Here is a 26,840-nt window from a genome sequence, read left to right on the forward strand (position 1 = left end):
AGGATAATAAAACAATGAGAGGGCATCTACTTAACGATATGACTAACTCTCTATTTGATTTGTTTATAAATTATAAATATGCTAAAGTCATATGGGATAGTTTGGAGAAGAAATATGGTGCTGATGACGCGGGAAAAAAGAAGTATGTCGTTGGAAAGTAGATCAAGTTTCAGATGGTTGATGATAAGCCAATCATGGAACAGATTCACGGGTATGAGAACTTAACTGCTGATATTTTGAAACAGGGCATGGAGATGTGTGAGATTCTTCAGGCTAATGTTTTGCTTGAAAAATTTTCACCTTCTTGGAGTGATTACAGGAATCAACTAAAACACAAGAAGAAAAACTTAACTCTTCAAGAATTAATCAGTCACATGAGGACTGAGGAAGCAAACCGTCTCAAAGATGAGGAGTCTGAACGGCTTAAGGATAAGATGAAATCTCTCTCTCTTAATTCTTCTAAAGCTAACCTTGTGGAATCTTCTAGTACTTTTGCAAAATACAGGTTTAAAGGAAAACAGAAGAAAGGCCAGAAGGACATGTGAAGAAGCAGAATTACTTCAATAAGACGGAGGGCCATATTCAAAAGTCGAAAGGACCTTGCTACGTCTGCGGCAAAATTGGTCACAAGGCTTTTCAGCGCAACTAGAGACAAGGACAAAGCTCAAAGAATGGAGGAAAAGCTCAAGTACAAGCCAACCTTACTGAGGGTGGTGATGTCATTGATGTTGGGGTTGTTGAGGCAAACATGGTGGCAAACAAGACTGACTGGATATTGGACACGGGCGCTTCAAGGCATCTTTGCGCCAACAAAGAGCCGTTTCACGACATTGAGGAATCTGCTGATGGTGAGTGTGTCTACATGGGTAACTCCACTACAGCTGGAGTTATGGGTAAAGGAAAAACTCTTCTTAAATTAACTTCTGAAAAAACTTTAGCTTTGAACAATGTTCTGTATGTACCCTCCCTTCGTAGAAACTTAGTTTCTGGTGCGCTTCTCAACACAGTAGGTCGTAAACTTATTTTTTAATCTGATAAAGTTGTTATTTCTCGTGGGGAAGAATTTGTTGGGAAGGGTTACCTTAGTGGGGGTTTATTTGTACTGAACATCGCTCAAGAGATTGCTGATGATGCTAGTACTTTCAATTTTGCTTATATTGCTGAGTCTATTGATTTGTGGCATGGTAGACTAGGTCATGTTAATATTGCTTCTATTAAAAGACTAAGAAAAATGGAATTAATTCTTGCACTTAATATTGATTATTTTTCTAAGTGTCATGTTTATGTAGAAGCAAAACATATCAAAAAGCCTTTTAAGAATGTAACTAGTAAAAAAACAGAATTGTTTGAACTAGTACATTCAGACTTAGCAGATTTCAAGAACACTGTTAGTAAAGGCGGAAAGAAATACTATATCACCGTTGTAGATGGCTTTTCTAGATACACTAAGGTATATCTTCTTAAGTCAAAAGATGAGGCTGAAAGCATGTTTTTAAAATACAAGGCAGAAGTAGAGAATCAATTAGACAGAAAAATCAAGAGACTTAGATCTGACAGGGGTGGTGAATATAGTACTAATACTCTAGAAGCCTTTTGTAAGAAAAATGGTATTATACATGAGATTAGTGCTTCCTATACTCCCCAACAAAATGGTGTAGCCGAACGGAAAAATAGAACCCTTAAGGAAATGAGAATTCTATGCTTTTAAGTTCGGGTTTATCTGATAATATGTGGGGGGCAACTGTTTTATCTACATGCTATGTTCTTAATAAAGTCCCTCGTAAGAAGTTAGATAAAACTCCATATGAGTTATGGAAAGGGTTTGCCTCTAACTTAAAATTTTTGAAAGTGTGGAGGTATTTGGCTAAGATTGGTCTACCTGATTTTAAACAAGTAACTGTTGGACCCAAAACTTTTGATGTTATTTTCATTAGTTATGCTCAAAAATAGCGTTGCATATAGATTTATGTCTTTGAATGATAGTTTTATTTGTGAATCCAGAGATGCAGAATTTTTTGAGCATGTTTTTTCATTGAAAAATAATGTGCCTAGTGATGTACCGAATAATGCTTCTACATATATGTCTATTAACTCTCATATTGTACCTTCTAGTGTTACTGCTAATGAGCATAAAAATAAACTTAGAAGAAGTAAGAGGCGTAGAATTGAAGCTAGCTTTGGTCCTGACTTTATTACCACTTTCTTGATTGAAAATATTGATCTTGATATTTTAAGTGATGAATTAGTGTCAATCTATTTAATAGAAGAAGACCCTAAGGCATACTTTCACACCTCCTTTTTCCGCCCCCCGCGAGGGTACAAGGAGTTTTTTCCAATTAAAGGACAATCGAAACGGGTTTTGTTTGTTTATTTCAGAGTCGCCACTTGGGAGATTTAGGGTGTCCCAAGTCACCAATTTAATCCCGAATCGAGGAAAAGAATGACTCCATATTACAGTCTGCGTACCAGAAATCCGGATAAGGAATTCTGTTAACCCGGGAGAAGGTGTTAGGCATTCCCGAATTCCGTGGTTCTAGCACGGTCGCTCAACTGTCATATTCGGCTTATTTATCTGATTTTAATACAATTATGAACCGATGTGCTAATTTTAACTTTTTACCACTTTATTATTTTTAAAAGAATGTGAACATCACTTAAAACACGTCTTTGGACTGCGTCACATGAAATGCACCCACAATCCGGAACACATTTTATTTGATGTTTTGGGATTTGGATTTGGGTCGCATGAATGCACACCCGTGTTTAGGAATGTATTATTATTAAAATCGTGCCTAAAGCGATTAGCGTATTATTATTTCTGGATAAGACCATGGAATTCACTAAACAGTCCATCCCGAATTCTAAACATTCAATTAAACATTTATTGAGGGCCCCGCAATTGGTGCATTTTATTGGGCGAGGCTCATCTCATTTTATTTTTAAAGGACAGTCCTAAAATGCCTACATTTTTTTCTCTTATTAAATTTGTCTCTACAAAATAAAAGAGAAAATATCTTAATTTATTTACATATTATTACCTAGTTACATTATACTAGGCATGTTCTCAGTTTGTCAAATTAAAATAAAAACATAGCAATCTAATTTTAATCCTAGACTGTTTACATGTTGAAATTAACCAATATTATTTAACTAAACAATATTTATACCAAGTTCCTACTAGATGGCCTATTAGTTTGATTTTTGACTCGACGGAGTTACTACACAATTTATTTATTTTTAGGCAATATATGTAGATAGTTCATTTGTTAAGCTATCGTCGGATGTTCCACTATATGTATTAAATAGCTACATGATTCTGATTTTTGCAAGCTAAATAATTTGCACATATAAATAAAATTCAGAATATAATTAAAGCAAATTTAGAATTTCAACTCTTCATTTTTTGTATTCATGCTTCATATTTCGGATTACAATAACTAGCATGTCAGTTGTGTACCTGATATTGGAAACAAAAGAAGATGAAGATGAGAATCAGCAGCAGTAATAACAATACAGCACAGCAATAACAGTCCAGCAACAGTAACAACCCAGGAACAGAGTTTGCAAACCGGTGGAGCAGTAATCCCAAAACAAAAGCTTCAAGCTTTGATGAAACAACAACAATTAATGTTGATTTCAAACAGTGAAAGAAAGCAGAAGATTTTTTTTTTTTAAGTTTTTTTTATTTTGAAAGTTTTAATGCTTTTCGGAATAAATATTCAGCTCTTCTTTTTCTCTCTCTCTCTATCTGTCTGTTTTTAAAATCTGATCAAGCCTCTTATATATATCACATCCCCAAACCCTTTAATTAATAAATCAATACTTTTTCCTACCAAACCCATTATTCTTCTCACTCATCCCCATTACATTAAATAAATATATCAACCCCACCCGATTATAATTTGTCCCCCATGCCTACCATAAACAATTACCATATTCCCCTCCACTACATTTTGTCTTGTCCCCCATTTATATTAAACAACTATATCACCTACACCCCATTACCTTTTGTCCCCCATGCTTAACATAAAGAATTACAAAATGTACAATTCCTAAATTACCCCTCCGACCTTATTGCAATTACTATTTTACCCCTGGACGTACTGCAATTTACCAAACTACTCTCATCAGCTATAACTAATCAATTAATCAAACTCAACCAAAATATAGCCAATATGACCAATTTCTACACAAATTCAAACAACAAATCACATGAACATGATTTCTTCACCATTTCAACAACAAATCACATGAACACAAATTGAACAACAAAGAACAACTAAAATTTTGATTGAACAATATTTTTAGCAACAAACAAACCTATTTTCATATTCAACAACAACAAACAAGTATATTCAGATCTCTAAATTCAATAATCATTTGAACTTAAAATCAACCCTAACAATATTACAACCAACAATTCCTAGCTTAAACAAGATTATGAGACAAACTCAAGAAATAATCATAAATGATAAACAATAAACAAGAAAATCAAACTATACAAATTTCGGATTCAAGATCAACCAAACAAAGTATGAACATGAATGAAAAGATTCAACCACAATAACAAACTTTATTCAGATTTCGAATTGAACTTAAACAAAACAAATAAACATATTCAAATCACTAATCTTCAAATAATCAATTAATCTTTCTTAATTAAATCCAACAAAAAAATTATAACAAAGATACATGATCCAAAAATTGGACATGAATGAAATCTATATTAAACAAACAACGGATTCAAGAGATTTAAACTAAATCTAACAATATTAAACCTAAACTAACAATTTTATTTTTTTTTTTACAAAAAATTAAATTAACATGAAATAAACTGAAAATCAATTAATTAAATTTTCATTTGAATCTGAAAATTAAACCAACAAAACATATGAACAAACTAAAAAAAAAATTATTTCAATGATGAACAAACAAAACAAGAGTTGAATCATCTATCGATTTTGGATCTGAAAAATATCAAACAAATTACGGACAAAAAATAAAACTTAAACCAACTAACCGGATCGAAACAATGACGAACTTGAACGGAAACAAATCTGCCCGGAAGCTTCGAAACTAAAATAACTCAAATCTGCCCGAAATTTTTGTATGTTTTCCTGTTGATTTTAAGCGATGAGGCAACAACGTTTGGTTGTAGCAGAAACCACAACAATGGAGGACAAAGAAGCAGCAGCAGCCCAAAGGCGATGACATGAAGCAGCAGCACGGCGTGAAGCAGCGAGCAGCGGCAACGTGAAGCAGCAGCGGCAGCAAGGCGCGGAGAGCAGCGGCAGCAAGGCGCGGACAGCAGCTTGGAGGCGGAAACAGGAGCAGCAGGTCGGAGAAGAGAACGGAGCAGCAGCGCGACGGGTTGACGACGAAACACGAAGAAGAAGTAGCAGCTATGGGAGCTGGAAAACGCAGAATTAAGTGAGGAAGAAGAAGCAACGACATTCAACGTAAACTTGAAAAAGAAGAAACCCTCGCGATCTTGAAGAGGAAGAAGGAACACGGGCAGTGGGTGTATGTGTGTGTGTACGTGAAGGAGAAGAGGCGGGGGAAAGGCAGCCATGGATGGGGAAAGGAAGCCATGGGAGGGGAGCTTGAGGAATTTGGAGAAGAAGAAGAAAAATGATGGGGGGGGGGGGCGGGTAGTTAGTGTTTAGGTTAGGTTTTTTTATTTTTATTTTGTTTTTCTTTTTGTTTTTGTTTTATTTTTGAAATGCAAGATAATAGGGGTGTTGGGTTATGGACCGGGTCGACCCGGTTTGAAATGGACCGGGTCGTGGGGAAGATTGGACAATTGTTTGGGCTTGGGGTTGAAATTTGAAGAAATGGCCCAATCCGATTTTTTTTTGTATTTTTGCTCTTTTTCTTCTTTTATTTTTTCTAGAACTAAATTATAAAAATACTTAAATTATTATTAAGAACTAAATTAAGTTATAAAAGCGCAAATTAATTCCCAATAACAATTAACGCATAATTAAGTAGTAATTAAGCATAAAATTATATATTTGGACATTAAATGCTAAAAATGCAAAAGATGCCTATTTTTGTAATTTTTTAATTTTTGTAAAACAAACTTAATTACTAACAATTGTAGGATTAAATTTTAAATGCAAATGCGACATATTTTTTGTATTTTTTATTAATTTAACAAATAAACATGCACAGATAAAAATAGTTATACAAAAATACCACAAAAATACAAAAATTGTATACAAAGGAAAATTGTTTTATTTTGAATTTTTTGGGAGTGATTCTCATATAGGGCAAAATCATATGCTCCCACATACAATGAAGCAATGGGGTCAATAGATGTTAATTTTTAGAAAGAGGCCATTAAAAGTGAATTAGACTCTATAGTTTCTAATCACACTTGGGACTTGTCTGATTTGCCTAAAGGTTGTAAACTCCTAAGTAGCAAGTGGATATTTAAGAAGAAATTGAGACCTGATGGTACAAATGAGGCAAGTGTAATGTTTCTCATGAATTATACATGACCTGATATTGCTTATGCTGTTAGTAGATTGGATAGATATACTCACAACCCAAGTAGTGAACACTGGAATGTTCTTCATCGTTTGCTAAGGTATTTGAGAGGTACTATGGATTGGTGTTTGTATTTTGATAAATTTTCTGCTGTTTTAGAAGGATTTTGTGATGCAAATTGGATTACTGACAATGATGAAGTTAGCTCCACCAATGGCCACGTGTTTACTTTAGGTGCAGGTGCTATTTCATGGAAGTCTTCAAAACAAACTTGTATAGCACGATCTACTATAGAGTCTGAATTCATTGCTCTTGAGTTGGCAGGGCAAGAAGCCGAGTGGTTGAGAAACTTATTGGCAGACGTGCCTTTGTGGGGAAGACAAGCTTCACCAGTTTCTCTACATTGTGACTCACATGCGGCAATTGGAATTACTAAAAATAGTGTGTACAATGGAAAAAAGAAGACATATTCGCATTAGGCATGGTTCGGTAAACAGTTGTTGAAACATGGTGTTATTTCCTTGGAATATGTAATATCCGAAAGAAATTTAGCGGATCCTTTAACCAAGTGTTTGGCAAGGAGAGTTATCCTTGAAACGTCGAGGGGGATGGGGCTAAAGCCCATGGATTGAGAAAGTATGGTGGATACCCATTTGTGGTCAAACGAAGCCATATGAGACCTCAATATGCACTACATTTTCTATCCCTATGGCGCGTGGTAGTGCTTTATAAGGTTGAGCTTATTTTCCTTTTAATGATTCCATAGCCTTAAGGTAGTCTATGTATATATAGAAATCTTTTCTATTGCACACTCATAAATATCCCTTTTAATTAAGAAAAATAGAAAAGCACAAGAAAATTGAAATAAATGTATTTATCTGCTTCCTTCTTTTTTTGGCTTCCAAACCTAACTGCTTCTAAGGGAAACAAAAGAAGAAGACAATAATAACTATGTCTTAGTATCAAATAAGTTGGGATCGATGATATGAATCTTTATTTTTCTTATTTAGCTCAACTCATATCATCATCATTGCCAAAATACACTAAAAGTGCAAGTGCGCGCGCGCGCGTGTATATATATATATATATATATATATATATATATATATATATATATATAGTTCTCTGCCAAGTCCAAATTAAAACTTATTCCCATCTATATAGTAGGTATCACTTATATGGATTTTTCTCTTTGTGTTCTATCTTTAGCTAATTGATTCCAAGGATTTGTAGGTCTTTTGATACTACTTCCTCCCACCGTAGTGTCACAACTATGGATCGGTGCATCTCTAGGTCGATGTAGACATGACCAAGCCATCTCAAACGACCCTCTCTCATTTTATCTTTCATTTGTTCTACTTGCACTATTTGGTGAATGTGATCATTTTTAATCTTATCTAATCTTATGTGACCGACACGACTATCTTTGCATTCGCATTTCTGCAACACTCATCTTGTAGATATGTTGAACTTTAGCAACCGTATAACAAAGCTGGTCTTATAGCTGTTTCATAGAAACTTCCCTTTCAGCTTGATAGGCATTCGTCTATCACATAACACTCCGGTAGCACTTCTCTATTTCAACCATCCGATTTTAGTCTTATGTGTATCTTCATCTATCATTTTATTCTCTTAAGATGACGAGGGTATATATTTAAATTGTTTCTTGACATTGCAATTCCATCTAGTCTCACCTCAATTTCGCTCTTCTCATGCGGGTAAAACTTACGGTGTGTGTACTTAGAGCCCGTTTGGACGTAAGAATTTTCACATTTTTTCGAAATCAGCGTTTGATCATAAAATTTACAATTTTCACTTGAAGATCCATTTTGGAATTTTTCGAAAATTTGAAAAACTCCAAAAAGATGTTTTCAAAATTTTCACTTAGTTCACTCACAAAAGTTCAAAAATAACCCAAAATTAAAAATTCATGTCCAAACACAACTCTAATTTTCAAATACCATTTTCACTTAAAAAAAATTTCCACCTTTTTTGGAATTTTAAAATTCTTATGTCCAAACGCCCACTTAATCTTACTTCTCCTTATCTTAAAATCCTTATTCTCTAACTCTAAGATATTTATCCATATCTCAAGTTTTCAGTTGACACGAAATTTTACCAAAGAAAATCTTATTGCTTTTGGTTTAACGACGAATAATTATTCCCTTAAACTCACTAATAATGCAATTTTTCCGTTTTCTTTCTTTTCCTTTCGTTCCCTTTCCTAGTTTGCAAACAAAGCATCAGCTTTCAAGAAATCCGTGAAGCAAAGACCAATGAGTTAGGAAAAAGTAGCCAAATGGGATAAAGACATTGTTTAGGTCATTTACTGCTCCTTTTTTCCTGCCTCTATTGTATTTGGTCGTGTTTTTGTCACTGTTGAATCGAGACGTAAAAATGGCTAAGTACTTGGGCAAGTCCTACCTGTATTAGTAGTACATTTAAATAAAAGCTTTTAATAACCCAAAAATAGAAAGAAAACAGTACAAATATTCCATCAAGAAAAGGATATTCTAAAATATTTAATGCTAACATTTTTAAACTTTAAAAAAATCTTGCAAATTGCAAGAACAAGATAAACAATAAACTAGGGGATAAGTTATATTGATATAAGTTATGCCGGGATTGTTTTTTATCCATTGTTTGGTATGTTGTATTAAATATGACGATTGCATCATTTGTAAGAAAAATGTATAAGTTATACCGGTGCTAATTACCACACCATTTATAAGGTATAAGTTATCCCGGTGTTAATTTTAATCCTGGGATAACTTATACCTGATTTGCTAACCAAACGAAGTATTAAGGTGATATTAAATTTTTATACTAGTACTATACCTTCTTATACCCCATGCCAAACGACCCTAAGAGATTTCTCCCAGATAAATAAATAACCCCATGTAGAGATGTGGGAACGGAAAATGGAGGAGGTACATACTGTTAAAGACTACTAACTTATATCGGATGTTTACGCGAAGTTAATTCTTTACCTTTTGAGGAAAAAAAAAATATGACAAGTTTTTGAAAAAAGAAAAAGGGGGGTTTGTTCTTTAACAGCAACTACAACAAATCTAATGTAATTTCACGAATGGAGTTTGAGGAGGGTAGTGTATATGAAGACCTTATCCTTACTTGGTAAAGGATTAAAGGGCAGTCTGATGCACAAAGCATCCCGCATTCACGCAAGATCTAAGGAAAAACCGCATTTCTAGTGTGTGATGTAAACAACCTAACCTAATGCAAGCGTTAGTAACTAATTAACTATTTTTACGGATCAAATTTGTGACCTATTAGTCACACGGAAATAACTTCACTCTCACTTATTTGAGAATTCATGAGAGATTGGTAAGTTAGGTTTCTTGATGTACGTCTTTTTCGAGGGTGACACATATCCACGATTGCAGATCAATTGGTCCATGCACATATATCCAGAAGTATCCAATATCCAAGAATTATACAACGAATTAGGATAAGATTTTGTATTGGAATATTGATAAATTGACTTGATTTTAAAGTAGCCATCAACAATAAATTAGAAGAGTATCATATGTGAACAAATATAGGAAAAAAAATTAAAATTTACATCATTGAAATTGGCTAATATAGGAGCAATATGATTGAGAAGAAGATAGAGTAGTGGGCTGTAATTCATCTATATTATTTGGCAAATTTAGTGCCAAGAAAATGTATAAACTTTTTAAATATATAATCGCTAGTATACACGCAATTGCAAAACAGAAAATTCAAAAAAAGAAAAAAAAACTCGCTTAAATTTAAGAAATTCAACAATTTATACATAATACACGTAAAAAGAGTATTCACCTATATTACAATACAATTTCCAAGTTCCAACAAAGATAATTTAATTGAACCCCTTCATTAAATATGGTTTCGCCACCTTTTTCACAAAAATTAATTAATATAATACATATGCTTATCGTATATGTATTTATTATCTAACTTAACTCTACGTTAGATAGGACAAATATTTTCCTTCACATATGCGGCTTTATAGTGGCAGTGGCGGCTACTATGGATGAAAGGTGGATGCACATTGGTCAAAGTAGGTTTAGGTTCTTAAGGGGTTGGTATTTCGTACCATATAAAAATTAATATTCCTTTTTTAATAAGGATAGACATAAAAAATTATTTTAAAGAAAGATCTACATGTCCAAGTATGGAACGTACATAATCATATGACGAAGTCTAAAATAATGGTAAGAAAATATTTTAAAATTGGAATAATATAATATTCCTTCCTTACACAATATTGGCACTCAATAATTACAAGATATACTTCTTTATTAGTCCAACTCCTCAGATCTGTGAGTCTCTATCATCCAAATTGACATAATACTGTTGCAGCCATACACACTTAGTCACGCAGCCGCACAACACTTAACTTAGTATTATTTTTAATTTTCTGTAGAATTATTATTTTATTTAATTCTTTTGAAATGATAGATGCTAAAAACATACAAACCCAATTGGTCAACTCATAAAAAATAGTTCGGTGCACAAAGTATCCGCTTTATGGTCCGGGGTCCTGGGATGGGCTGCATCCAAGCATCATTGGCTTCCACGGCTGAACAACTTAGGTCAATTCATATCTTAGGATATATATATATATATATATATATATATATATATATGAAGCAAGTGACCAACTTGTAACTGCATTATAGAGTATCTCTGTGAGAGATTTGTGGAGACATTGCTTCTCTGTTTTTATTTTCAAGAATTAGATTACTCTGCAGCAATGGTAGCAATAGTTAAGTATGGGATAATTGGTGTTGGGATGATGGGAAGAGAACATTTAATCAATCTTTATCATCTCAAAAGTGAAGGAGTTGCTGTTGTTTGTATAGCAGACCCACATGTCCCTTCTCAAAAATATGCCCAAAAGTTAGCAGAATCGTTTAACTGGCCTCTCCAGGTATGAATTAAATCATCCTGTCACAATTTTGTTAATTTCTTAGTTTTCCACTTTGGTTTTATTATAATGGTGTCCGGATTAGCTTGACACGTAAGTCTACTATTTTATTGTGTACCTGATTGATCATCACGTAACTCTACCTACCAAGGGTTAGGCAGATAGAAGATTTAAATCCTTATTTCCGGTGATGATTTTCACGTACTCCATTGATCACTAGGCCTCATGCAAATAGCCTAAAGACACTTTCAGCCTGTTCAAAGGCACATTCAAGATTTTAGATTAACTGGGGCAGAGTAAACCTGCAATCGCTACATGTTGCTAACAATGAATTTGGATATAGTTTAAATGTATATTTAAATTTTTTTACGTAGTTCTAGTCGAAAGCAATGGGACGTTTGCACCAACTGCAAAAAAGGTAGATCCATATCTGGCGGAGTTTCAAAAGATTTGTTATTACTGTTAACACTATCAACATATCATGTCTAGATACAATGAATGGTCTGGCTTTTGAATTTGTTAGAAGTTTTGAAAGTAAAAAAAAAAAAAGAACTGTTACATTCTTAAATGTTATTGAGCTTTAAAAATCTTTTGCTGTTTCTTTGTCAACTTTTAGGATCACTCCTTCCCATTCTTGTTGCTGGCGGAATTCAATGTCTGCAATCAAAAATTCTTTTTTCACTTTTATATTTGAATCACTTATAACTATAATAATAATAATAATAGTAATAATAATAATAATAATAATAATTGTTATTATTGTTATGTTTATTATGTAATAGAACCCCTTGGTATTGAATTGCTAAAAAAATCTGAAGCCATATTTGAAATAGTTTGTGAGACAAATAAACAACTCAGAAGCCCTTACCACCCAAGGTTGTGGTGTGGTGGTAATTATCCCTCCATCCTTGGCCAGAGATGTCAAGTTCGAATCGTGGGAATGGAATTGCCTTTGGTAGAGAGCACTTTACTTACAACCAAAGTTGGACTTTCCGGCACCAGTCCGGGTTTCTGTTGGCCTCAAAGCCGGTACTGGACACCGGGAGAAACAAAAAGAAACTCAGAAGCCCTTTACGATCTAAAATATATGAATGGAAACCTCAGCTTATAAAGTCATCTATCATGTGGTACCTGCTGCTGGAAGGAAGATGGATATATAACCTTGAATTTGAGCTAGTAATCTGGTTAATTAACTGGGAGTAGAAAAGATTCAGCGCCCTATAAAATCTCAATTCTTGGTCAAGCATTAAGGTTTCTTTTGCTGAACTTTGCTATGAACCCCATTGTCCATGAAAGACACCGTCAAACAACACATTTTTTACTCAAAACATATTAGGAAGTATCAGTTGCAAAAGCATAATATGGGAATGAATGTGTCATCCATTTACTGCTATAGGATGGTTGTTTTACAATGTACTCACTTAAAAGAAGTCACTACAGACATTATTGTTACATGTTTCTTTTAGCATCTTTTCCTTTTCTTTAATGATGAGTAACATTTTGATATGTCGTTGCATTGCATACAGGTTTTTGCAGGGCACAAGCAGATGTTAGAAAGTCGGCTGTGTGATGTGGTGGTAGTATCAACTCCAAACATGACTCACTATGAAATTCTAATGGATATCATCAATCATCCAAAACCCCATCATGTGTTGGTTGAGAAGCCTTTGTGCACAAATGTTTCAGACTGCCAAAAGGTCAGTAGTATCTCAAATACCTCTATTCCATGAGAAACAAAAAACCGGCATTAGCATAAATTTTTTGCATGTATCTTCTGGAGACATTGACTTACTTCTGTAGAGTTCCTAGGCCTCTTGTTTTCAGCTATGAAACATTCACTTTTTCCCTCTTATCATATTCTGAAATGGTTTTGAAATATGGATCAGGTCATAAATGCTGCTAAAAGCAGATCTGATATGTTGGTACAAGTTGGGCTAGAGTACAGATATATGCCACCTGTTGCAAAACTGATAGACATTGTTAAAGAAGGAGCTTTAGGACAAGTGAAGATGGTGGCAATTCGAGAACATCGATTTCCATTTCTTGTTAAGGTGGTAATTCAGCTAACAACTTTTACTTCCATTGTAGTGACAAATGCTAATGACTTGTTCTTCTTATAGGTCGATAACTGGAATAGGTTCAACTGCAACACTGGGGGTACTCTAGTAGAGAAATGCTGTCATTTCTTTGATCTGATGAGGCTTTTCATTGGAGCTAATCCTGTTCGTGTTATGGCTTCTGGAGCAATGGATTTGAATCACAAAGATGAAGTATATGATGGACGGGTAATTTACTTCTTTTGCTACAAAAGTTCAATTAGATATAAATAATCTGTAGAAATAGCATTTCAAAGAGCGCAAAAGCAACATTTAGCAGTCATCTATCTAAAACATAGAAAGAAAACTTGTCTAATTTTTCATGATTCATAACTTCAAAACTACCTTTTATTGGTCCTACTTCGTCAAATACTGGAACTGTGGAGCTAGCTGATCACTATCACGTAGTTTAGGGTTGACGACTGGCTAATCCACATAAGTTTTTGAACAATTCAAGATAAAGCAGAGTAAGCATGCTTAATTAAACATGGTTTTGGGAGATGTTAGTCTTGTGACATGGTCTAACTACTTCTGTTTTCGATATTCAGGTGCCTGATATAATTGACAATGCTTATGTTATTGTGGAATTCGACAATGGTTGTCGTGGCATGCTTGACCTCTGTATGTTTGCTGAGGGAAGTAAAAATGAGCAAGAAATATCTGTAGTAGGTGATATTGGAAAGGTAAATCTCTTCCCCTCTTTATCCCCTTCCGCTTCTTACACTAATGAGAGGGAGCTTTGGTGTAACTGGTAAAATTGTTGCGTTATGACCAAGAGGTCACGGGTTCGAGCCATAGAAACAGCCTACTGCAGAAATGCAGGTTAAGACTGCGTACGATAGACCGTTGTGGTCCGGCCCTTCCCCGGACCCCACACATAGCGGGAGCTTAGTGCATCGGGCTTCCTTTTCTTCTTACACTGATATTGTAATAAACTCCCACTTATGAATATCTTGCATAGTTTGCTCTGAACTCATCCTCCTCTTTTGATGTTCTTTCTCAAATTTAACAGGGTGAAGCACTTGTGCCTGAGAGCATTGTGCGCTGGGGTACACGAGCTGAAGGAAGAAATGGTGTACAAACATTACTAGCTGAAGATAAGCGTATAAAGTAACTCATTTTGCCTTATCTTGAGCTATTAAGTCTTTGTTATCGCTATAATTTCCTCATGTTTTCAATTCGATTTTCTTTGACAGATACGATGGGCTACATCATGGTTCAAGCTACTTAGAGCACCTCCAATTTTTGTCAGCAGTAAGAGCAAGAGGAGAACAAGCTCCTGCTGTTGGTTTACATGATGGTTTGGTTTCAGTAGCTATTGGAGTTGCTGCACAGCTTTCTATTCAGATAGGTCGAGCTGTTACTATTGAGGAAGTCATGAATGAAAAGTTTCTTCAATCTACTAAGTCTTAATATCCAGCCTTTAAAATTAGAATGCAGTAACAAAACAGATAACAAGGGTGGATAGTGCTTGATCTATTCTTGACTTGTCTACTATTCATCTTAATATTATGGAAGAATCATTTTACCAAGTATAAAAACTGTTAGTACACTGATGCATTTGATCAATCTGGTTCTTTAATAGTTTGGTAGCCAATGGCTAAGTTAATGATGTCAGTGGTGGAAAGGTCTAAGCTCGTTTTGCTTTTTATTTTCAGAAATTTCATAGGTTCGTGACTTTCAGATATGGAACCAGTTGTAAGCTGACAATTTTTTCGAATTGGTCAAACTATTCGTAGAAATGGAAAAGGAAGACCATGTGGAATCAAAGAAACATATGAACTTATCACTAAAAAGATTTAAATTGGTGCAAATTCTATCATCACCACAAGTTCTCTCTCGCTCTTTGCTGGAGAAGTGACATAACAGAATCACATGTAAAATTTAAAAGTTTATTTTCATGATTCATAAAGAGATATTGCCTATTTTGATGTTTCTGTTTGCCGTTAAACTATTTGTGATTATGGAAACTTGTCTCATCTTTGTTAACATGTTCATGTTGTTAGTATTAACAACTAGATGGAAAAAAAAAATTCCAAACCATGCAGTCATTACTGTTATGCTTCATTTGTCATGTCCAATACACAAGCGTGCACAACTAAAGCAGTAGAAAGTATTTACAAAAAACTGATAATAACTCCAAGCCCCATCATTCTTCTCTAGCATTAATACTCATGTTACAATCTGCTATGTCAAAGTTGAGAAAGATGCTAGAGAAACCGAAATCAAGGTCAGCTGAAACAATTTTTGAATCAGAAGCATCATCCCAGGTGAAACAGTAAGCGCACTGCCATCTGCCAGAGCATGTATTGCTATAACATCTTGCTCCCTTCAATTTGTAGGACACTTTTCTTTAGCAGTATTGCGCTTCCTCCTCCGGCCTTCAACTGTCTCATCTGAGGTTGAACATCTTCTATTAAAACTGGTTCTAACTTTTATGCCGTTGAATCTCAGGCTCCATCCAAGCATGTCAACTTTTCTTCCCAAAAACATCCTCTTCTGAAACCACCTTCACATAGAGGAAAGTGATTTAATTTTTTCATAGCTATGTGGAACGACCTGGTTTTAAGCAAAAACCAATTTTCCATTATCCATAAGAATTTATACTGGCACTTTTTTCTTTCATCAAACACAGAAATTAGCCAATGATCGATGCTTACTTCCACGATGATCAACAGCCAGACTATGAGCAATAAGAAATTCGAACGCTAACTTAATACGTCAATAGATGCTTAGTGTACTCTATAAATCTCAAGTTAATTTGTCTAAATAGAGTACTTTATCTTCTTATTTTTTGCATAAACAATGCCTACAGGCTACAGTTCCAGGAGAGACAAGCTGATGGTATTGGTACTAGAAATTAAAAGCTCATGACAGGTGACATTAACTAGTGCTAGCTAATAAGTCTCTTTCAAGCATTCTCAGATGCAGCAAACAACAATCTCAATGTATCCTTCTAGCGCTATTAACTAGAAATTCTGCTAAATTCTTGACCGCATAATATTTTACTTAAACTTACAGTATGGGAGTCTATTCCATAACCTAGTCTGAATGTTATAACTAATATGCAGTTACTGAGAACGCTAATGCCCATGTATTCAATATTATATTAGAATTGGAAATAACAGGCTAGTGTCCCACGTTTGGTGCCCACAAGACACTGTTTTGGACCTTTGCTGTTTCTAAACTATATACGCATAACTCAATGATAAGTATCCCTGCTTTGGACTTGAGAAGTCATCGAGCATTGGACTAAATTTCTGGACATTGGACATATATATGCATCAGATTCATCACTGTCAATAAAGAACAGAATTCTTTTTTTTTTTTAATAAGGTAAGTAAATTGCATTAGAAAAGGAATCAAGAAGATGCAGAATTACTAATAGGAATCAAAATTTAACTTCAGTATAACTACAGGAAGCTAACCAATCAAAAAACTGAAAATAGCAAAAAGCTAGCTCCAAGCCATATCTACACTAGTACCAGGGAGCTAACAAAATCCAACAAATTATCAACTCTGTTTACAGGGGCATGAAAATTCCAACTGAATAAACTAAGCATTTAGCTTTCAGAAAGGGAGTTTAACAACAGAATGAAAATGTTTTGTTATCGACGTCTTAGATTGCTTCAACTAACTGAGAATCTGTCAGTTTTTGTAAGTAAACAAGGGTTCACAATACACAGATACAACAGAGCAGCATTTATGCAAATAAGAAACTTAAGTATGTCTAGAAAATGAATTCTCTTGATAGAAACAACAATGCAACAGAAAAATTACCTAAGAATGTAAAGCTCCCTACTGGGTCCTCGGTCTAACCCTCTGGTATTCCATCACAACCCTTTGCATTCTTGTGCTGCAACATGAACTCCTGAAACTTCTCTGTTTTCTGTTTCATATCTAAAATCATCTCCTCAGTGGCGTCAATTATTTGTTTTGGCAAATGAACCTCCAAATAATCAAACCACTCTCCAAGTGTCATTTTCTCTAAATCCACCTCCTTCTCCTCTTGGACTTCACTCATACTTACACCAGTATTATTAACTGACACCTTGCAACCCTCCCTTCCAAATTTCACTGCCGCCTCATCAATCACATTTCTTTCTACTTCCTCGTCGGCATTGTTATCTACTGCTTCTTCACGACCTTTTTGGTTTCTTTCCAACCTCTCCATCACCCCCTCTTCCTCCAAACACTCCCTTCTTGCGGCACTTCCCTTCCCTTTCTCAAGTTGCTTCAATTCCATGTTTCCACCTGCATTTTCATGGATATTTTCTGCATCTTTTTCCTTCCTTGAACATCTAGTCCTCCTTACATACACTTTCTTCTCTTTCTCAACATCAATTGCTACAGAATTCTTAGCGTCCTCCACAACATCATCCACATTTTTAACACTTACCACTTTCCTAGAACCCCTAGTCCTCCTCGGACTCGGCTTCCTCTCTTGCTTTGCATCAACTAAAGCAAGACTCTCAGTTTCCTCGACACCATCATCCACATTTTTAACACTTTCAACTTTCCTAGAACCCCTCGTTCTCCTCGTACACCGTTTACTCTCTTGCTCTGCATCAACCACGGCAAGCCTCTGACTTTTCTCCACACCATCATCCACATCTTTGACACTCTCCACTTTCTTAGAACCCCTTGTCCTCTTCGTACCCCATTTAGTCTCTCTTCCAACATCAACTAAAGCAAGATTCTCAGTTTCCTCCACATCATCATCCCCATCTTTAACACTCTCCACTTTCCTACTCCGTGTACCCCGTTTTGTTTCTCTTTCAACATCAACTACAGTAAAATTCTCAGCTTCCTTCACACTATCAACCATATTTTTCTCACTCTCCTCTTTCTTAGAACCCCTAGTCCTCCTCGGATTCGCTTTCCTCCCTTTCTCAACTTCAATTACAGTTAAATTCTCATTTTCTGCACTCTTAGAACTCCTCGTCGTTCTTTTAGAACCCACACCCACACCCACACCCACATTCTCAATTCCACCATTTCCAAACCCTAATTGGGGGCAATTTTCATATATAACCCCCAATTCCTTACGCCTAGCATTTCGCCGGGTATTTTTACACTTCATCTCAACTTCTTCAACTGAATCAACTTTCATTGCTTCAATTTTGACTTCGATGGAGGTTAATTCGCCGAATTTTATTTTATCACCATCGGTAAGTTTAGCGGGGCGAGATGGATCGACTGCTAAAGTGTTAAGAAATGTACCGTTGGAGGATCCGAGATCCTCGATCACCCATGAACCGGATTGGAAGTGGATACGGAGGTGTTTGGAGGAGATTCCAGGGTCTTTGATAGGGAGTGTGTTGCCGCGTACGACCCGGCCGATTTGGATCTTGTATCCGGGTTTATAGTCTAGTTTTTGCCCAGAAAGAGGACCCTTCTCCATTATTAGGTGGAGCGTTGGTCCTTCTGGTTCTTCCATTTCTTTGCTACGGGGGAAGAGGAGAGAGGAGAGCTTGGTGTAGTGAACAATGAATAGCAGAACGGTAGGATTTCAAATTCTTCTTAAAACGGAAAAAATAAAGAGGAAACAGAAAATTGGAACAAAATATTATTACTGTATGATTTAACAGAAAAAGAAAAAACAAATTGCACTTTAATCCTAGAAATATCGATAAATTTTAGGTTTGGTCCTTATAAAATATGATTATATATATTTAACTTTCAATTAATAGTAATATGCACTTTTAATCCATCTGCTTGTGAATCAACACAAATCTAACGAATTGTTAATCGTCATACCATTTAACTACCCATACATTATGATAAGGTTTTACCATTAGTTTATAATTCAAGGTAATATCATTCTAAAAATAGTCTAAATTTGATGTAGTTACAATATAAATGGACCAGAATATATAATTTAAAATTATTTGAAAGGTTAAATAGTCATATATTTTACGGATAACATAAAAGTTTACTAAAAACTGAAGGACTAAAAGTTCTATAATTTCAAAAAAATGTCTATGTTACATACACCATTATCAACTAATCGTGGGTACTACTTCATATATATTTTGACCTTAATTTATTATATAATCATTATAAATTAATGTGATTCGACGTGAATAAGGATAAGTATTAAATATTTACATCTTATAGAATGGTAGGCACAAATCATTCAACTGAAGTAAGTTAAAATTGGAACAAAAGCACCCTACTTATCAAATCGTTATTGACTCTTGCATGTACCTATTGAGGAGGTTGAGGAGTCCAACAATCCGGCATAGCTTCCGACAAGAAAACAAAGTAGCTCACGTTTTGGCTAAGGATGGAACCAAGCAAGCCAGAAGTGATTATCTGTCTATCATGACAACTCTCTCAGAACCTGTGTTATCAACTGTTCAAGCAGACAAAGACGGTTTAGTCTTGAAAACCTTTATGTACATCTATGATAGTGTCTATGCAACTAATCGTTCTACTGGAATGCCTTAGTATTATTAATAAAATATTTTCCTTTAACACAACAAAAAAGTAAGTTAAAATGATGTGACGAGCCAAAAGTCGTTTCATTTAGATTTCAAAGAAATCCCTAATAGCTCAACCGGACCAAAGGCGCACATATTCTATAGACTTAAAAACATGTATGCATTTAAACAATATTTGAAACTAAAATTAAAAAGTTTATGAAAGTTATTTATGTTTGTACGTGAATGTTACTTTTGCAAAACATTTGTAAATATTAAAGGTATTCAAGTAGAAATAAAATTTGTAAAACTTGAACTTATATATACTCTTATTGTAATAAATTAACCAAATAATGCTAAAAAAACGAACCAAATGCTACTTTTCACATATGTGCTTTGCATATTTTTCTCATAATAACTACATACAGTGGTGAAGCTAGGAAATTCCATAAGAGTGTTCAAATTTTGAACATCACTGGACTATGTAAGGATGTTCAAAGTCTATTTTTTTAATCAATAACAAGTACTAATATTTTACATTATACATAGTATAATTTTTTGGCGAAGGGTGTTCAGTTGACCACCCTTAGGCCAACAGAGCTTCGCCCCTAACTACATACTAGTAAAAAATTTCAGCCAAAATTGCACATTTTGGGAAAAAATTCTTTACAAATATCATAAAAAATCAACTTTATTTCCAAGAAATTAAATCCAAATTGTTATGATAAATATCATATTATGGTGGATGTTTACTCTTCCTCCATGATCTTCATGTCAAATGCTTAATGACATGTTTTCTATGTTCAATGACATATTCCATGACATATTTTCTTCACTTTTCATGCCTATATAAAGGCCTTGTAATAGATAGGAAAATACACACAATTAAAGAAAAAAATCTCTTCCTTCTCTCTATCTCCATTTCTTGTTCATGTTTTACTAAATTGCTTTTATTTCCTTGTTACATATTGCTACTTTGAGTTATATTTCATAACACGTTATCAACACAAGTCTCTAACCAATTGTGTATATATATATATATATATATATCTACAAAAAATTTCCTACATCCGGAAAGATTACAATTAGAAGTCATGCATATCATCACCTTAAATGTAAAGAGAAACTACATATGGTAAGTAATGAAATGTAAGAAGGTATAATTATCTTATACTTTTCATTCCTTTAAAATCTCATATGCACATAACTTCGTACTATACCTGTATTGCATAAGCACATATTAATACTACATCTTTTATATCACATGAATGGAATAAAATTTTCGAAGTTCTATATGTGAAAATCATAGTAGTAGTTAATTGTTGATATGATGCATGTCATCGTAACCAAGGATATTTTATATAAATTGTCTTATGCATATTTATGTGTTAACTATCTTCAATTTGTCCTGCCGCTTTAAACATTTTCTTTTACTTGGATGAATATTTTTTTCCTTTTGGATTTTTACACTTGCATATAGTACCAAAAAAAGGAATAAAAAATAAAATAAAATTGGTCATACTGATTAAAAGCATAAATCATCTTGAAGAAAACAAGAAAAACTTCACATCTTTATCTAGGTTGATTAATTACTTCTTTGATATTTGAAAAACAAACCAGCTATTGAGAAAGTATACTTCATAATTTATGGTCGTATCTTTTGAAAGCAAACAATGATTAGTATGACTATTAGAAGAGGTATTTTTGAGTATCCATGACCTACTTGATGTTTGCTACTGACTTACCATTTTTAAGTATTTTATATGAATGGTGCACATGCTACAACTGGTAAGTTGTTACCTATAATGTCATTTTTCAGGTAATATAAATGTTGAATTTATGTATTAGTATTATATATGTGTTAGGTGTACTTTTGATAAATTTATTCACTAATTGTTTGGTTGAATTGAGTGAAGGAAAGTCATGGCGTTAAATCAAATCCAATAGGTAGGGTATACCCCGAAAACAATAATATTTTTGAGAGAGACTCAATAAATATTATGACAATGATTTTATGATCCTTTTAAACTCTAATAGAATTTAAAAGAAATATTCTGACTACAAACGGTTGTATTTCATATAGATGTTACAAATAATTAATAAAGCTTTACGCTGATTTGAGATTTGTACACTTATTTAAGAAAGCAAATTTGATTTGTTAAGTCGCAAATTAGTTGTGTATAACTTTCTTGGCATGTGATTGAAATTAAGGGTTGAGAATGAATCTCAATATTGTTTAGCCTATTATGCCATTGATTGAGGGTAAGACATCGGGATCAAGTTCTGATGCTCCATAATGATAAGAGTTGAGTTTGGGTCCCAATTTATTATGGCCTAACATGCCTTTATATTGGTAAGATATTGGGTTTGAGTCCCAATGTACCATATTGATGATATAATGATGACTAAAGAAAAATAATATATTTTTCATGAAAAGGCATGAAAATTGTCCCACTTGATTTGCTCCATTCTTGAAGTGAATGTGATAGCAGTGCATAATAAGTTTCAATGAAGACAAGTGGTTGAACAATGAACGTGGGCGTTCCAAATATCAAAATAATAATAATCATCACTATGATTATAAAAGGAGAATAATAAGGGTTCTCAAAATAGTCCTTCAAAATGTGAAGGCAATGCTTACTATCAAATTGGTATGAAAATAATAAAGCACGTCGCTGATTATGATCCATTCCTTGAAGAGAATGTGACTTGTGATAAGCATTGAGAATGCAAACTCATTCCTAAAGTTGAATGTGGCAATATGTGATAAAAGCAATGAATAAAGACATGCAATTCATGATTATATGAATACCACACAACTCACCTCTAAGGGAGGTTTGAGTAAAATAAAGAGAATAAATATTATTGTGTGGTTACATGAATATGTCATTGGTCGCGTACATGTGATACGCCAAATATTATTTTGTCATGCCTTATAAAAGTTATTAAAGGCAAAGTTAAAGCAAGAAATGATTTTGCTTATGATGATTTTGACCATGACAATTTATTATGATATAATTTTATCCGTGAAGGAGACATTTACCATATGAATGGTATGATAAAAGATCTTGAAGTACAAAAATTGTTAAGAACTCCGGAAAAACTAATTTGTTACTACCCGGATGAATAAACTTATTCATGACATTGATATTATAAAGTCTCAAAAGAAACTTTTTGAGTTTCAAATATATAAGTCAAAGTGATTGGCATATTGAGACTATAAATGAAAGGAAGATTGAATATCTTCATATTTCTATAATCATACCGGGTAAATATGAAAGGTTACCCGATCTTCTTTCTATTTGTACTACACAAATATAAGCATGATGCTGGAATCATATGCCACAATTAAACTAGAGGTTTACTAAAACAAATATTAATTGGCATGACCGGTTGACCATCTCGGTTCAATTATGATGCGAAAAATTAATTAAGAATTACATTGACATATATTGAAGAATAGAAGATTCTTCAAGAATTCTCTTGTGCTGCTTATTCTCATGATATACCAGTTAAAGGTTGGGATTGAATCCTTTGATTTCTGGAAGGAATAAAAGGTGATATATATATGGGCCCAGTCACCTGCCATGTGGACCGTTTACTATTATATGATTTTAATAGATGCATCTATTTTATGGTCACATGTGCATTTGTTATCAACTTGCAGTTTGGTTTTTGCAAGATTGCTTGCTCAAATTATTAGAGCACAATTCCAGAATATAAATTATGATGATTTATCTTAATAATACTGGTTTAAATCCAAGTTGGTTTAGCAGAAATTGTATGCCTCCAATTATAGCTAAATCATTGGTTATGAGAACAAAACTCCCAAAAACGAAATTTGGTATGAGATTTATTATTTAATATACAGCAGCACTTGTACGCATCTAGCCAAGTTATGAAAATTTCTCCCTATCACAATCGTTTCAGGGTCAGGAACCAAATAATTTCTATATAGAAATATGAATGTGCTATATGATTTAATTATGCTACCACAATGCACAAAGTTGGGTTCCCAAAGAAGGTTGGGAAATGTGTTGGTGATCCCAACATTAGGGGGAGAAAATGGATAGCTGAGAAAGTGATATGTGAAATAAATTATTATGAATACATATAGATCCTCGTACAAGAAAATATGAACTTGAAGTTCAAGTGATAATTAATTTATAAATTATTGCCAGACGCATTTGTTGACCCAAAGCTAAATGTCATATTTCAGCTGTTAATGCTCCAAATAGAATAAAGTCCATGAAGGATAGAGTATATGGCACGCATGAAGCATAACAGACCAATCGATTCCAAAGATAAAACTCTTTGAAGAAGGAGAGGGGCAAAATGGTCATAATAAGGAGGCAAGTGCTCTAGAAGAGCACCACGACATAACACTTCGTAAGACCTCATGTGAGAGGCTCAGGTACCTGAAAATAATGAGAAAAAGAGATCTCAATAAGTTATGTCTTTATTGTGTAATAATTGAACCGATATAAAATGATCGTCGACGGTATTGTTAACATAATGTAGCGCTCAATATTATTAATATTGACGAGGATCTTGAGCTCAAATCTGTCATGAAATTTGGACAGATAAATGATTGGCCAAATGAAAAATACGCAATGAAAATTGACTTCACTTGAAAAAATATGAAGCTGGGCGGATAGTCCCAACACCTGAAAGTATAAAGCCAATGGAGGTATAAATGTGTTCTTGTGCAAAAAGTTCATGTCGATAGACATAAAGACGACTTATGACACAAGAAAATTAGTAAATATCCTCACATTGACTATATGGAGACATGTTCTCTTATGGTGGATATAATTATTTCAAGTTTTAATCTGGCAATACATGAAAACTTGATATGCGTATAATGGAAATCATTGAAGGATTAAAATTGTTCTGAAGCATATTAATGTTTCCAAGAAATCTATTAAATAAAGCTTCAAAAATCCTTATACAGATTGAAACAATCAAGGCGCATGTGGTATAATCGCCTGTGTGAGTACCTATTGAAAGAAGGGTACAAGAATGATTCAATTTGTCCTTGTATCTTTATAAAAAGATCAGGATTTAAATTTGTTATAATCTTTGTGTATGTTGATTCAAATATCATTACAACTCCCAAGTAGCTTCCTAAAGCAGTAAACTGTTTAAAGAAAGAATTTGAAATGAAAGATCTTGGAAAGACAAAATTTTGTCTTAGTCTACAAATTGAGTACATGAAAAATGAAATTTTTATCAATCAATCAGCATACACTGAAAAGATTTTAAAGCGATTTTATATGGATAAAGCACATCCATTTAGTACCCCGATGGTTGTGAGATCACTCGATATAAATAAAGATCCATTCCAACCTCATGAAAATAATGAAGAACTTGTTGGTTCTGAAGTACCATATATTAGTGCAATTCATGTACTAATGTATCTTGCTAACACTAAAAGGCGTGACATAACATTTTCAGTTAATGTCTTAACAAGATATAGCTCTGCTCCTACAAGGAGACATTGGAGTGAAATCAAACACATATTGTGTTATCTAAAAGGGACTACCAATGTGGGCTTATTTTATGGCAATGATTGCAATCCCGATCTTGTTGGTTATGCCGATGTAGAGTATTTATCTGACACACACAAGTCTTGATCTCAAACATGCTATGTGTTTACATGTGGAGGCACTGTCATATCTTGGCGATCGACTAAGCAATCAATCATGGCTACTTCTTCTAATCATGCCGAGATAATTTCTATTCATAAAGCAAGTCGAGAATGTATTTGGTTGAGGTCTATAATGTATCTTATCCGAGACAAATGTGGTTTGAAGTGTGACAAACTACCCATAATTTTGTATGAAGACAATGCAACATGCATAGCCCAATTGAAGGGATGATTCATAAAAGGAGATAAGACAAAGCACAATTTACCAAAGTTATTTTTCACACATGATCTTCAAAAGAATGGTGATATCAATGTGCAACAGATTCGTTCAAGTGATAATATGGTTGATTTGTTCACTAAATTTCTACTGACGTCAACCTTCAAGAAACTGGTGTACAAGATTGGGATGCGAAGGCTGAAGGATGTGAACTGATGCTCTCATCAGGGGGAGTTAATACGCGGTGTACTCTTTTTTCCTTACAAGGTTTTGTCCCGCCGGATTTTCCTTGCAAGGTTTTTAACGAGGCAACCAAAAGGCGTATATGTGTACTCTTTTTCCTTCATTGGGATTTTTTTTCCCATAGGGTTTTTTCCTAATAAGGTTTTAACGAGACACATTATTTATGGACATCCAAGGGGGAGTGTTATGATAAATATCATATTATGGTGGATGTTTACTCTTCCTCCATGATCTTCATGTCAAATGCTTAATGACATGTTTTCTATGTTCAATGACATATTCCATGACATATTTTCTTCACTTTTCATGCCTATATAAAGACCTTGTAATAGATAGAAAAATACACACAATTAAAGAAAAAAATCTCTTCCTTCTCTCTATCTCCATTTCTTGTTCATGTTTTACTAAATTGCTTTTATTTCCTTGTTCCATATTGCTACTTTGAGTTATATTTCATAACACAAATACGTTTTTTCTCAACTTCAACTTCAAATACTACATTATTTTTATAATTTTAAATAAATAATGTCTAACCACTCACTTGAAATACAAATTCAAGTCATAATTTTAATTCACTTGGAATTTAAGTAATATGTCACTTGAAAATGAAAATACAGAAATAATTATTTCATGACCGACCAATTACCATGCCCTATTTCTATTTAGATTTATTTAAAAGCGATGAGGCCAACTCCTAAACCTGAAAACCATTTAGGTAAAAAACTATAATTATGACAAAAGAGAGGGGCAAGAAGTGTAATTACGCAAAAGAGATAAAAGGGCA

At 34.0% G+C, this 26,840-nt stretch overlaps 2 protein-coding genes across 4 annotated transcripts; one reads left to right on the top strand and one right to left on the bottom strand.

Moving 5' to 3' along the window:
* The first annotated feature begins 11,145 nt into the window (after nt 1-11,145).
* Nucleotides 11,146-15,301, top strand: LOC104213345 (uncharacterized). Of its 2 annotated transcripts, XM_070152810.1 has the most exons (8): nt 11,146-11,428; nt 12,952-13,122; nt 13,312-13,476; nt 13,546-13,710; nt 14,070-14,204; nt 14,534-14,631; nt 14,718-14,872; nt 15,180-15,301. In XM_070152810.1, the coding sequence occupies exons 1-8, from the start codon at nt 11,252-11,254 to the stop codon at nt 15,188-15,190; spliced, it is 1,077 nt and encodes a 358-aa protein (XP_070008911.1). In that variant the 5' UTR covers nt 11,146-11,251; the 3' UTR covers nt 15,191-15,301. The 2 variants fall into 2 exon arrangements, with proteins under 2 accessions (XP_070008911.1, XP_009761143.1); XM_009762841.2 differs by lacking the exon at nt 15,180-15,301 and having other exon boundaries at nt 14,718-15,090.
* Nucleotides 15,302-15,543: 242 nt separating this feature from the next.
* On the bottom strand, nt 15,544-19,057 carry LOC104213344 (FHA domain-containing protein At4g14490). Of its 2 annotated transcripts, none has more exons than XM_009762840.2 (2): nt 17,302-19,057; nt 15,544-16,080 (listed from the first exon to the last, which is right to left on the bottom strand). In XM_009762840.2, exon 1 carries the CDS (start codon nt 18,959-18,961, stop codon nt 17,336-17,338), a length of 1,626 nt encoding a protein of 541 aa, XP_009761142.1. In that variant the 5' UTR covers nt 18,962-19,057; the 3' UTR covers nt 15,544-16,080; nt 17,302-17,335. The 2 variants fall into 2 exon arrangements, with proteins under 2 accessions (XP_009761142.1, XP_009761141.1); XM_009762839.2 differs by having other exon boundaries at nt 15,895-16,030.
* Between the last annotated feature and the right edge of the window lie 7,783 nt (nt 19,058-26,840).

This window comes from Nicotiana sylvestris, chromosome 8 (assembly GCF_000393655.2).
Source record: "Nicotiana sylvestris chromosome 8, ASM39365v2, whole genome shotgun sequence".
Classification (NCBI taxonomy): Eukaryota; Viridiplantae; Streptophyta; class Magnoliopsida; order Solanales; family Solanaceae; genus Nicotiana; species Nicotiana sylvestris.